General features: G+C 45.2%; 1 protein-coding gene across 1 annotated transcript in view; it reads right to left on the bottom strand.

Annotated features, from left to right (window-relative positions):
* The window catches only part of TSGA13 (testis specific 13), a 29,586-nt gene extending 16,968 nt beyond the window's left edge, over nucleotides 1-12,618 (bottom strand). Inside the window, exons 1-2 of the mRNA XM_062195162.1 lie at nucleotides 12,550-12,618; nucleotides 6,295-6,434 (exon numbers count right to left, since the gene is read on the bottom strand). Coding sequence (XP_062051146.1) covers nucleotides 6,295-6,434; nucleotides 12,550-12,618 — 209 coding nt within the window. The remainder of the gene's footprint in view (nucleotides 1-6,294; nucleotides 6,435-12,549) is intronic.
* Between the last annotated feature and the right edge of the window lie 1,019 nt (nucleotides 12,619-13,637).

Raw genomic sequence — 13,637 nt, 5'->3', positions numbered from 1 at the left:
TGGGATGAAGGATACTGAGGAGTGGCCAGAGGGTGGTGGAGAACAGGAGGAAGTGGCCATAGGAATTGTGGGAAGAGTTGGTATCATGAAAAATGAAAACCTCCAGCTTAAAGCAGCAACTGACTTCAGATTTGATGGCATAAAAAATGACATCACAAAGATAATCAAAAGCTTAATAAACAACTCAATGTGGCAACCGCAAGGCAGAAACATCTAGATTTGAAAAAGCCCATGGGGATGGAGTTCATTGGGAGGGTCAGGATTTGCTTGAAGAAAGAGACCTGCTGATGAAGACAATGAGAATCCCTACAGCTTGTCTTCATTTTCAGACATGGGGGCTGCATCAACCAAACCTCAGAGTGGTCTTCCCTTCCTACAGCCCTCTGGGTATTGAACAGCTTCTCCCATCCCTTCACCTATACAACTTCCCATGTCTGGATGGAGTCTTCACGGCCCGGGCAACAGCTGGGCAAGGGTAGCTCCTCCCATGTGTAGCTCTCCCTTCCTCAAACAGCCTGCCAGCAACATGTGAAGATCTTCTTCTATTATGGAGAGGTCCGTTGTTTATTAGTGACCAGATAAGTCTTTCCAGTTATGCGGTATAATAGGAGGCCCATTTTATGTTCAACTCCCAGCCATTGTCTCCAAACCAGCTTCTAACAAAAACTGCTCTTATGAACTTACCTAATTCTTGCACAAGTTGATTAATTGCTTTGGAACCTGTGTGGAGAAGAGATGGTATTGGCACCTTAAACATTTCAACATCCCGGATTTTGGGAATGATGCAACTATAGATTTCATATTCTAATATGCTGTATGGTTTGAGATACCAGAGAACTAGGAAATGGTTGTTTCAGAAAGTTATCTCCTTAGCAAAGTGAACATGAAAGCCTGCTAGAAACAGAATAGAGCAGAGAGCATCCCCTGGCAGGGAATGGCACCAGAGTTTATAAAGCCAGTCTCCCCATCTATTGACCAAAACCAAGTCTAAACCTAACTAGCCTTATTCAGGAGCTTGTGATGCGGTGCAGTGGGTTTAATTGCTGCCTATAACACCGGCATCCCATACGGGCACCAATCTGAGTACTGGCTGCTCCACTTCTGATCCAGCTCCCTGCTAATGTACCCGGGAAAGCAGCAGAAGATGGCCCAAATGCTGCATCCCTTGCTGCCCACATGCGAGAACCTGATGGAGTTCCTGGCTCCTGACTTCAGCCCATCCCAGCCCTAAATGTGACCATTTAGGGAGTGAACCAATAGATGGATGGTCTCTCTCTCTCTTTCTCTCTCTCTCTTCTCCCCCTCTCTTTCTCCCCTTCCCTCTCCCTCTCTTTGTGTAATTCTGCCTTTCAAGTAAATAAATAAATCATTTTAAAAAGAACTATCATTATTCAGAGATGAATGAATGGAAAGTGATTTCTGGAATGAATTAATTTTATATAAAAAATAGCAAGAGTCACTCTAGCACCTAGAGGGAGCTAAGAAAGACTAGCAGAAAAGGAGAAATGTGGTGATTGAGCTGAGATGTGGGAGTGGGGAATCCAGGCCCTGAAATCTGTTTGTAGATCTAAAAATGTGGGGAAATCTATGTATAAGAGAGAGTGCAAGCTTCCATTCAACTTACTATTGGACCATTAGGGAAACAAGGACCAAAGGAGAAGCCAACAGGGAAATTGTGGAGGTATGAGATGTGGCCGGCACTGTGTTGCAGTGGGTTAAAACCCTGGCCTGAAGCACCAGCATCCCATATGGGCGCCATTTCTAGTCCCAGCTGCTTCTCTTCCAATCCAGCTCTCTGCTATGGCCTGGAAAGGCAGTGGAGGATGGCCCAAGTGCCTGGGCCCCTGCACCTATGTAGGAGACCCAGAAGAAGCTCCTGGCTCCTGGCTTCGGATCTGCGCAGCTCCAGCTGTGGTGGCCATCTAGGGAGTGAACCAGTGGATGGAAGACCTCTCTCTTTGTCTCTACCTCTCTCTGTAACTCTGTCTTTCAAATAAATAAAAAAATAAATCTTTATTAAAAAACATATGAGGGGCACAGTAAAGAATAGAAGATGACCTCAAGAGAGTTCCACTGTAGAAATTTCTAAAACATTTCAAATGTATGAGTGAAAGGCTGGCACTGTAGAGCAACAGGTAAAGCCACCACCTACAGTGCCTGCATTCCATATGGGTGCTGGTTTGAGCCCAGGCTGCTCCACCTCCAATCCAGCTCTCTGCTATGGCCTGGGAAAGCAGTAGAAGATAGCACAAGTCCTTGGACCGCTACACCTTCATGGGAGACACGGAAGAAGCTATTGGCTCCTGGCTTCAGATCAGAGCAGCTCTAGCCATTGTGACCAATTGGGGAGTGAACCAGAAGATGGAAGACCTATCTCTCTCTCTCTCTCTCTCTCTCTCTCTCTCTCTCCCCTTCTCCTCTTTCTGTGTAACTCTGACTTTCAAATAAATAAACAAACCTTTAAAAAATGTATGAGCGAGCATTGGAAGTGCTTTCCCATTCAAGACACCTCAAATTCTTAACTGTTAGGCAGCTTCTTAGCTTTCAAGTCAGGGGCACTGTTGTAACACAGAATGATCTAGGCACTAGATGTGATCAGCTCAGATGCTCCTGACTAACAAGGCAAACAAATTTCTAATATTACAGATTTTTCCCTGATACGAGAGTCATAATGTCACAACTTTCCTAGCAAATCATATATTGCATTTAAATATCACCAGAACTTTTACAAACACCAGTGTTCATAGAGTTGGGGTGATGGGGGCTCAGGGTGAGGAGGGAGCTCTTGAGGAAATTGTTCTTTCTGACTTTCTCCCTCTGAGTTTTCTCAAGAAGGAAACTCACATCACCCTTTGGGCTTTCTTTTTCTCTTTTGGGCGGTCTCTATATAATGAAAGTCCACAGAAGTGGGTTTGACTTGCTCTCTGTTCAGGTGCTGGCCTTCTACTCTATTGGGCTCTGCTTCTGCAATCCAGGTTTGAGGTCAGATGTTGGGAGAAGGCCCACTGGACTCCACACTATCTGTGAGTGGCCTCCTGGGTCAGTTATCTACCCACTGTGTCTCAGCTCCAACCCCCTCCCCTATTCTAAGCCCCATTCTGAGATGCAAACCACATTTCCCACACCCCTTTGCCCACTGTGCTTTGTGTAGGTTCTGCCAATAGGCGAGATGAGTGGGAGCTTGGAGTACAGGGGGGAAAAGGTCCTTCCTGTTTCTCAGTTCATGTTAGCATCTCTTCGGCAAGAGCCACTGGCCCATCTGTGGTTGCTCTCTAAGTTCCAGGTATTGATAAGCGATCTCTACGGTCAGCAAGGGCTTCAGGCCAGAACTTCAAACCACGAAAGCCTCACATTAACTTTGATTCATGTGTTTGTTCATTCATTCAACAAATATTATTGAATCCTCTTATGTGGCATGGCCTCGTTCAGTTCTGAGGATAAACAAATTGACAACAGTTGTGTATCGTCTTGGAGCTTACATTCTGGCTGGGAGCTGGATGCAACTGTAGGTTGTATCTGCTCTTGAGTGACTAAATGGGCATCTCAGACTTGACAGCTTCAAAGTAACTCTTGGCCGGCGCCGTGGCTTAACAGGCTAATCCTCTGCCTTGCGGCGCCAGCACACCAGGTTCTAGTCCTGGTTGGGGCGCCGGATTCTATCCCGGTTGCCCCTCTTCCAGGCCAGCTCTTTGCTGTGGCCAGGGAGTGCAGTGGAGGATGGCCCAAGTGCTTGGGTCCTGCACCCGCATGGGAGACCAGGGGAAGCACCTGGCTCCTGGCTTCGGATCAGCGAGATGCGCCGGCCGCAGCGGCCATTGGAGGGTGAACCAACGGCAAAAAGGAAGACCTTTCTCTCTGTCTCTCTCTCTCTCACTATCCACTCTGCCTGTCAAAAAAACAAACAAACAAAAAACAAAGTAACTCTTGGCTCTCCCTCTCCTGTACACCCATTTTCCCCTCAGCCTTTCCTATCTCAGTACACGGCACTGCCATTGATTCTATTAAGTAGGCAAGCAACATTGGGAGTTAGCCCTGATTCTTCTTCTTCTTGCAAACTACATGCCCAGTCTACATTACTATTGAGTCTCTCTTCCAGATCTATTCCAGATCAGACTAGTTTTCAACCTCCCTGGTCCAAGCTGAAGCTCCCTTTACTGCTTCAACCAGCAGTAGCTGTCTTTGGGAAGACTGTCCTTTGGGGCAGAGGGGAGCAGAGAGAAGTGATGTTGCAGAGTGCACACATGATCAGACAGCAACTGGACTGCATGTTCTAGCTTCTTACCAGCTCTGTGTCCCTGAAGCAATCACACACATGTTATAAGAAAGGAGTCTATCTGATGCTTGGCCTTTAAGGAGACAGCTACAAGTTTTAAGAAGAGTGCTACAATGCCATGTCCCAGAGTGTGCGAGAGGGGTCTGCTTTACTTATGTCCTCATGAATACTTAGATAAGCCCAGACAGGAAATAAATCTACTTCTGGAGATGGATCTTCTTTAACAGAAAAAAAAAATCAAAAAATTTTCTTGCTCAAAATCTGCTCACATTTTCCCATCACATTTGGAATGAAATTCAAGCTCCTTGCCACATTATGTAACAGACTTGGGTGGTTCTCCCTGTTCCCTCCCAATTTCTCTTCCTACCAGGCATGTCAGCAACTCCCGCCAGCATGGACTTCCTGCTAATCCTGGAACATGGTAAGGTCATTCCCTCTATGGGGCTTTTGCTACTTGTATTCTCACAAACTTCCTACTGCATACTCCCTCACTTCATTCATTTTTTTTTTCTGCTCAAATGTCACACTCTTAAAAAGATCTTCCAGGAGCAGGTTCTGTGGCATAGTGGGCTAAGCCTCCACATATGGCACCTGTCCATAGGGGCACCAATTTGTATCCCAGCTGCTCCTCTTCCCATCCAGCTCTCTGCTATGGCCTGGAAAAGCAGTAGAAGGTGGTCCAAGTCTTTGGGCCCCTGCACCCGTGTGGGAGACCTGGAAGAAGCTTCTGGCTCCTGGCTTCAGATTGGCCCAGCTCCCAGCCTTTGTGGCCATTTGGGGAGTGAACCAGTGGATGGAAGACCTTTCCCTCTGTCTGTCCCTCTCTCTGTCTGTAACTCTACCTCTCAAATAAATAATCTTTTTTTTAAGACCATCTTTAGCTATCCCAATACTCAGATTCTCTCTCCCAGTCATGTTATCTTTATTATGCTTTATTATCCTTCCAAGTCTTTGAATTTACTCCTTACACATTTCTGCATTTATCTCCTTTATTTATTCTCTAGTTATCTCACATTTATTCATCCATCTCCTTTGCGAGAATGTATTCTCCAATGTTGCAAAGATTTTGGGTCACTACAATAGCCCACGTGCCTGGAGCAGTAACACTCGGTAGATACTGAGCAAACATTTGTTGACTGAGTGTCTGAGAACTCAACACGACATACGAGTTTTACTTTAGATTTAGTAGTGCTAGGCATCATTGGTAGTGCTTGATGGTCCTCCCAAATACTCTTCCTTTTTATCCTGTTCTTACAGAAGACATACGAGAACCAAGAAAAAAATCAGGTGGAACCAACATCAAGGGAACTACGGGGCTTATCCACTGCCCCTTTGAGGCACGTTCTTCCCTACCCATCCTCTTTGAGCTCTCAGTTTGTCCCTGGTACATTCATTGGTTATGACCCGATAATGTTTGTGACTGTCATAGCAATAGCCAGAAAGAGGCCTCCTCTAAGAGTAAAACAATGTCATCCCCAAGGTGGAAAAATCACTACACCTATCCATCTGATTTATTTATCTATTTGATTTATCTATCAAAAAAAAAAAAAAAAAAAAAAAGAGAGAGAGAGAGAGAGAACAACCAAAAGCAAACAGGGGATGTATCAGCAGATGAATGAATGAAGAGAGACTGATATTCAGAAAGACATGAGATGAGAAACATCAACACTCATCAAATAAAAGAAAACGAGGGGCTGTCTCCCTGCTTTTCTATCTGTACCTAACTGCTTTCACATTTGGGGACCAGGCTAGGTAGGGGCTGAGGCGACATTTTTGCAGATGGTCTATCTGGAAAAATACTTGGGTCCAAGACAGACTTATTGGAAGAAGGAAAAATGACATCAGGAAGCAATTTGGAATCGCACCCGGAGAGAACCCGGGAGATCCAGGAAATTAATGATAGTCGCCCTCTGATGGTGACAGACAGCAAGTCCTTGATGAGAACAGCTGGGGGCCTTTCATTTGCTGATGAGGCTCCTTATTATTATAACTCAAGTTGGTTATGGGAACTCTGGGCTTACAGGAAGAAGGCTCCAGCAGTGATCAGAGAATACTCCGGCATGCTTTTACGTGTTTCAAGACGACCTGGGTTTGGAAGTAGGGATGCATGACCCGCACACACCATGAGGAACACGTCCAAGTAGGGTACGGGGATAAAATTCTAAGGGGATGAGAGCCCCACAAGGGACCAGACAGCAACAGAACAGAATAACTACAGGGTCACTGCAGTGACCCAATTCTGCCTCTTCTTCACCTGAAATGAACCTCAGAAAAACTTTATTAAAAGAAGATAAAATATTTCCCACACAGTATCTTGCTTGTCAATGTTGTGACGGCTTCCTTGCCTTAAAGATTAAATTTCACAGGGGTGTATAGCTCTCGATGCAATGTTTTCATGCACTGTTTAAGAAAGTTTGCATTCGTGTCCCCAAAACTCAATACAACTTTAAGACATTTATTTTTTAAATGTGCAGGCAATAATTTGATTCACATTCCAAGTATAATTAGCAGAATGTGGAAATCACATGCAGTCATTTTATAAAGCATAAGGATTGACAGAGGATATGAATTTCAGATGTTTCTGGAGCTAAGCAGCCAAATCATTGCATCAAATCAGAGGTTTGTAAGCAGTTATAGTCATTGTTCCTGAGCAGGACTCAATTTTAAAACATTTCTCTTTCTAACATGATAACTTATCAATCATTACTAGGTGTCTTAGGCTATGTTTTAGGAATTGATTGAGAGCTTTTTATTGACAAATAGCCCACTGTAATATTTTTGATTTATAATGATAGGAAATTACTGTGGCTTAGCATTTTTATATATAACATCTGGTTTTCAGAAAAGGATTATTGACTTAAGTAGGAGATGCATGCAAATAACTTTATAATTTTCAAGTAAATAAAAGAGCATTTAAAAAAAACTGATGCATTGTAAGTCAAGAAAGGAAGAAGAAAAAGTGAAATAATACATAAAAATAAATTCAAATAACTTAACAACCACAATAAACATAGTAAAATTAAGCTCACCTATGAAAAAGCCATTTCTAGGTTGAATTTCTTAAAAACCCAGCCATGGATAGTTCGCATACACACACCTAAAATATGATAACACAGAATGTCTGAAAAAGGAATGTAGTTCAAGTAGAAAAGTTTTTCCACTCTCCTTTCCCTCTTCTTAAGTCTCCTCCACTCGCTAAGCTAACATAACTCCTTGCTACGGGCAATGACCAGGGGTTTACCACCATCACTTTCACCCCAATAGGCCAATAGTGGCATTTCAGTGGCCTTCAGGTACATCTGGGATGGTACCAGATTATGTGGAGGGACAACACTACACTTGCTGTGAATGCATCACACTCGCCTATCACCCTTCTGCCTGCTGCACTGAGACCAGGACTAAATATTTATTTGAACAGACAGACAGAGCTCCCTTGGCGGACTCACTTCCCACATGCCTGCAGCAACAGCCAGGAGCAGGCGAGGAGGAAGCCAGACACCAGGAACTCAAGCCAGCGTGTCCACATGGTGACAGGCGCTCAAGCACTGAGCCATTGCTGCTGTCTCTCAGAGTGTGAATTAGCAGGCAGCTGGAATTGGGAGTTAGAGGCAGGAATCAAACCTGGGCACAGCGCATCTGCCCGGGTCACGGGCATCTGAACTGCTCTCCTGAGCACCTGCCCTCTGAGAGACGTTTTAATCGATCGTGATGTATTGTTTTTCAAATCTTTTACAGCCAAAAGGCCATTTTAAATGTTATTTACTGTTGATAAGTGTAATAGCTACATATTGTTCTTGCGTTATACTTTTTTTTTTTTTTTTTTTTGACAGGCAGAGTGGACAGTGAGAGAGAGAGAGACAGAGAGAAAGGTCTTCCTTTTTGCCATAGATTCACCCTCCAATGGCCGCTGCGGCCGGCGCACCATGCTGATCCGAAGCCAGGAGCCAGGTGCTTCCCCTGGTCTCCCATGCGGGTGCAGGGCACAAGCACTTAGGCCATTCTCCACTGCCCTCCCAGGCCACAGCAGAGAGCTGGACTGGAAGAGGAGCAACTGGGACAAAATCCGGCGCCCTGACCGGGACTAGAACCCGGGGTGCCAGCACTGCAGGCGGAGGATTAGCCTAGTGAGCCGCAGCACCAGCCATATACTCATTTTTTTAATAGTGGCCCAAATGAGGAGCTTTTGCTCACTTTCTGTTTTCTGGAACAAATTTTATACACAGGGCAGAAATGAATTGCTTTTTGAAATTTTGGTAGAAATGTCCCATGAAAAATATGTGGATTTGAGGTCTCTGAGGGACAAGAAGGAAAACCTTTGTCATTTGAATGTGTTTAATATTTATTCATTTATTCAAGGTCTCTATTTTTTTCTTGTGCTAATATTGACATTTCATATCTTTCTAGGAATTAATAAATATATAAACAATTTATAACACTTTGAAATATTTTCTGTCTGTATTTATTTCCTTTTTTTACCCTGTATTTTTTTAAAGATTTATTTATTTACTTGAAAGTCAGAATTACACAGAGAGAGGAGGGAGAGAGAGAGAGAGAGAGAGAGAGAGAGAGGTCTTCCATCTTCTGGTTCACTCCCCAGATGGCCGCAACGGCCGGAGCTGTGTTGATCCAAAGCCAGGAGCCAGGAGCTTCTTATGGGTCTCCCACATGGGTGCAGGGGCCCAGGGACTTGAGCCAACCTCTACTGCTTTCCCAGGCCATAGCAGAGAGCTGGATCAGAGGTAAAGCAGCCGAGACTTGAACTGGTGCCCATAGGGATGTCGGCACTGCAGGTGGTGGCTTTACCCACTATGCCACAGCACTGCCTCCTACCCTGTATTTTTTTACACCTTCTTTTTACTTATCTAATTAATGCTTTCAAGTAAGCAGCTTTGATTCTGTTCTCTAACTTGCTGATTTCTGCCCTTGTCGTTATCATTTTCTCCTGTCTTGTTTTTCTATTAGCCTTTTTTTTCATACTAGCCACCTCCAAGAGTAATCACTATTGCTGATTCTTAATAGCATAGATTAGCTTTGTCTGATTTTGTATTTCATATAAACAGAACCCTAGAGTACATATCTTGTTGTGTCTGGTTTGTGTTGCTCAACTTAAGGTCTGTGAAACCCATTCATATTTAGTATACAGTTGTATATTTTCCACTTATATAATTTTCAACACTGAATTGGGAGAATCTAACACCATTTACCTTTTTCCATTCTATGGCTGTCAAGTATTTAGGTAGCTTTCAGCTCAGAATAATTACGGAATGTGCTGCAACTTTTTTGATGACTATACGTACTTATTTCTGCTTGGTATATGTCAAAAGAATGAAATTCCTGGTTGTGTGTCTTTTCAACTTTAGTGGATACTGCCGGGCAAGTTTCTGGAGTGATCATACTATCTACACGCTCCCCCGTGGGGCTGAGGGCTCCCGTTGCTCTGTATCTTTAGAGATACCCGATGTTTTCTGTTCTTCGTGGTCTGTGGAGGCAGCTGGCTGTGTTCTCATTGGTATTGCCCTGGTGATTGATGAAGTTGAGCAACTTTTTCTCCATCTCTTGGCCGCTTGAATAGCCTCTGTATTTGCGGATGAATTCTCTTTACTTCTTGAAAATGCATTTAGGAGAACCCTTTAGCTGTGCCCCACAAGTGGACCTGCCTCAGCCCACACCTGTTTCTTCTTGTGAGGCGTTCCCTGTGAACAGCTGACCGTGAGAAGGAAAAGCATGGCTCTACTCTACAGGAGGCTCTTCACCTATAAATGGCACTGCCCAAAAGCAAAACGCGGTGGCACTGTAGTCCCTCTCAAGGGTGATCATGAAAGGAAATCTTCCAGAGTGTTTTCAGGGTAGAGTGGGGGACAGTCCAGTTGGGTGGACCCCAAGCAGGACAGCCCATTGTCTCGCTGTCTTCACCTACTGTCTTTTTTTTTTTTTTTTTTTTTTGAACAGGCAGAGTTAGACAGTGAGAGAGAGAAAGACAGAGAGAAAGGTCTTCCTTCCGTTGGTTCACCCTGCAAATGGCCGCTGCGGTTGGTGCGCTGTGCCGATCCGAAGCCAGGAGCCTGGTGCTTCCTCCTGGTCTCCCATGCGGGTGCAGGGCCCAAGGACCTGGGCCATCCTCAACTGCCTTTCCAGGCCATAGCAGAGAGCTGGCCTGGAAGAGGGGCAACCGGGACAGAATCCGGCACCCCAACCGGGACTAGAACCCAGGGTGCCGGCGCCGCAGGCGGAGGATTAGCCTAGTGAGCCCATCCTTCACCTACTGTCTTGAAGGTGAGATGATGTGGTGTAGCAAACGCACCACCACACAGGCAGATCCTTGAGGAGAGATTTATCCTGAATCACGGCAGTGCCTATTGGTTTGGACACACAGTCAGACTTGGAAGCAGTAAGACTGGTGCATTGGTGACCATGAGACTTAGGAAAGAGACTTTCTAAATTTCTTGTCTTAAAAACTTCTGACCCCAGTTCCCCCTCTATTTCTCTCCTTTACAACAAAATTTCTTTTTTTAAAAAAGATTTATTTTATGTATTTGAAAGACAGAGTTACAGAGAGAGGTAGAGACAGAGAGAGAGAGGTGTTTCATCTGCTGGTTCACTCCCCAAATGGCCGCAATGGCTCAAGCTGAGCCGATCCGGAGCCAGTTGCTTCTTCCGGGTCTCCCATATGGGTGCAAGGGCCAAAGCACTTGGGCCATCCTCTACTGCTTTTTCAGGCCGTAGCAGAGAGCTGGATCGAAGAGGAGCAGTTGGGACTGGAACCAGCACCCATATGGGATGTCAGTGTTTCAGGCCAGGGCTTTAACCTGTTGCACCACAGCGCTGGCCCCACAACAAAATTTCTCGAAAGATCTATCTACATTTACTATCTCCAGTACTTCTGCTTGCATTTTTTTAAGCACACTTCAAGACAGCTTAATACTTAAGCTTCTTTATACATGTCAGGTGTAAGCGTCAGCATTGTGGTGTACCAAGTAAAGCCACTGCCTGCGACTTCAGCATCCCGTATGGGAACCATTCATCTCCCAGCTGCTCCACTTCTGATCCAGCTCCCTAATAATGGCCTGGGAAAGCAGCAGAAGACGGCCCAGGTGCTTGGGCCCCTGCACCTGCATGGGAGACCCAGACAAAGCTCCTGGCTCCTGGCTTCTGCCTGGCCTAGCACTGCCCATTGCAGCTGTTTGGGGAGTGAACCAGCAGATGGATGATCTTTCCTTATCTTTCTCTCTCTCTCTCTCTCTCTGTAACTCTTTCAAGATAAATAAAATCTTTTAAGAAAAAAACAAATGGCCGGCGCTGCAGCTCACTAGGCTAATCCTGCACCTGCAGCGCCGGCACACCAGGTTCTAGTCCCGGTCAGGGCGCCAGATTCTGTCCTGGTTGCTCCTCTTCCTGTCCAACTCTCTGCTGTGGCCCAGGAGTGCAGTGGAGGGTGGCCCAAGTGCTTGGGCCTTGCACCCGCATGGGAGACCAGGAGGAGGCACCTGGCTTCTGGCTTCAGATCGGCACAGCGCGCCGGTCACAATGCGCCAGCCGTAGCGGCCACTTCGGGGGTGAACCAACGGCAAAGGAAGACTTTTCTCTCTGTCTCGCTCTCTCTCTCACTATCTAACTCTGCCTGTCAAAAAAAAAAAAAAGAAAGAAAAGAAAAGAAAAAAACACATGTCATGTGTATTGCCCCTTCTAATGATAACTTTAGATCCAAATCCTTTTTAAAAAACTTTTTTAAATTTTATTTTTCATTAGTTTTTAGCAGATTCAATGTGTTTTGTAGATACAATTCTAAGAACATAATATTCTTTTTCTCCTTCCCTTCCCTTCTCTCACTCCCACCCTCTTTCTTTCTCCCTTTCTTTTCTTTTGTTTTTAAGATAACATATTTTAAATTTACATTAAAGTAAAAAGGCTTAATACTTCACCAAATAAGAAGTTTAATAAGCAAAAAGCAAAAAGACCCCAGTTTAGTGGGAATATAGACAATGGCTCTCTATAAACAATAACTGAATGGAAAAATGACCATTTCACACATACACAGTACCTCTCCTTGGTGTCCAAGGCTCCACTCTGCCAACTGCATATTAAAACCTTCCCAGGTCTCCTAAAACCCAGAGTCATATATATCCACACAGCACCTCCCCACCCCCTCTGGGATGTCAAACATGTCCAAGGCCTACAGCCTGACAACCACCAAGCGCACATGAACATCAAACCCAGACTTTCTGTGAGCCTTTCCTTCTAAGTAAGCAGCGATGACTTTTTTCCAGTAGTTGACCTACCTTGGGGTCAAGCTTTCTTTTCCGCAAACCCCCATCTGACACTTCAGCAAACCCTGACAGCTTCACCATCCTCCAGCCTTGCCACCCTGTAGTCTGTGGCATCATAGTCACATGACAGAGTCACTGCAGCACTCTCCTGCCTCCCTCAGGACCACTCCGTCGGTCCCATCACAGCCGCCAAGATGGCCAGGCAGACACGGGCAAGACCAGGTTGTTCCTCCATTCAAAACTCCCCACCGGTTTTCCAGATCATTCCACGTAGAAGCCAAATTTCTGACAACGTCCTACAAAGCCTCACGAGGCTTGACCTCTGCCTCGTCTCCCTTTGCTGCTTCTCTTTGCTACTGTCTCTTGCCACTGTGCCTCTCGCTTAGTTGGCCTCACCTAACAAGCTGTTCCCTGTGCACAGCTTGTTTTCCCCGGATATTGGGAATATCTAACATGTATTTTATGTATGTGTATCATTTATTTTGTGAGTTCCACAAAGTTGACAGCTTGTAGCGTGTGTGTGTGTGTGCGCGTGTGCTCTGCAGCATCTGGAATAGTGTTTGGCACATAGAAAGTACTCGATAAATGCTTTTTGAAGAAGCATTGCTGGGTGCCTCTCTCCATCCACACTCCATCCTGGGGAACTGATCTGTGTGGTGCTGTCTCTGGCCTTTGGTTGAATTTGGGCTCTGTGCATACCACTGGGGAAACAGGCCACAAAGGACGCCACGATGTTGGCTGGTGTGCATTCGTTCTTCAATAAGGTTACTGTCGGGCGCAGACAGCAGGAACGAAGGGAGGAACATATACGGAGCGTGGGTGTCTTCGGAGGAGGTATTAAGCACCTGCTTGTCTAGTGTCACAGTTCTAGCGAAGAACTTTGCCTGTTGGAGTCGAGCCAGGGTCAGAGTCAGTGTTGGAGTGATAGTCTCTTACCACTTTGAACATTTTCATTTTTCCTCTCCACCGCTGTGGGTTTTGCTTGTTTGAAGCAAAGTGGAAAAAATTTCCCCAGTGACTGCTATTGCTTGTTGTCTTTGAAAACTTCCTTTCCTATCGGCTCGATAATTTTCAGTAACTGTCATCTCTTGTTAACAGTC

Source organism: Lepus europaeus, chromosome 1 (genome assembly GCF_033115175.1).
Source record: "Lepus europaeus isolate LE1 chromosome 1, mLepTim1.pri, whole genome shotgun sequence".
Taxonomy (NCBI): Eukaryota; Metazoa; Chordata; class Mammalia; order Lagomorpha; family Leporidae; genus Lepus; species Lepus europaeus.
The sequence above is the reverse complement of the archived record's forward strand: the minus strand, read 5'-3'. Positions and strand labels throughout refer to the sequence as shown.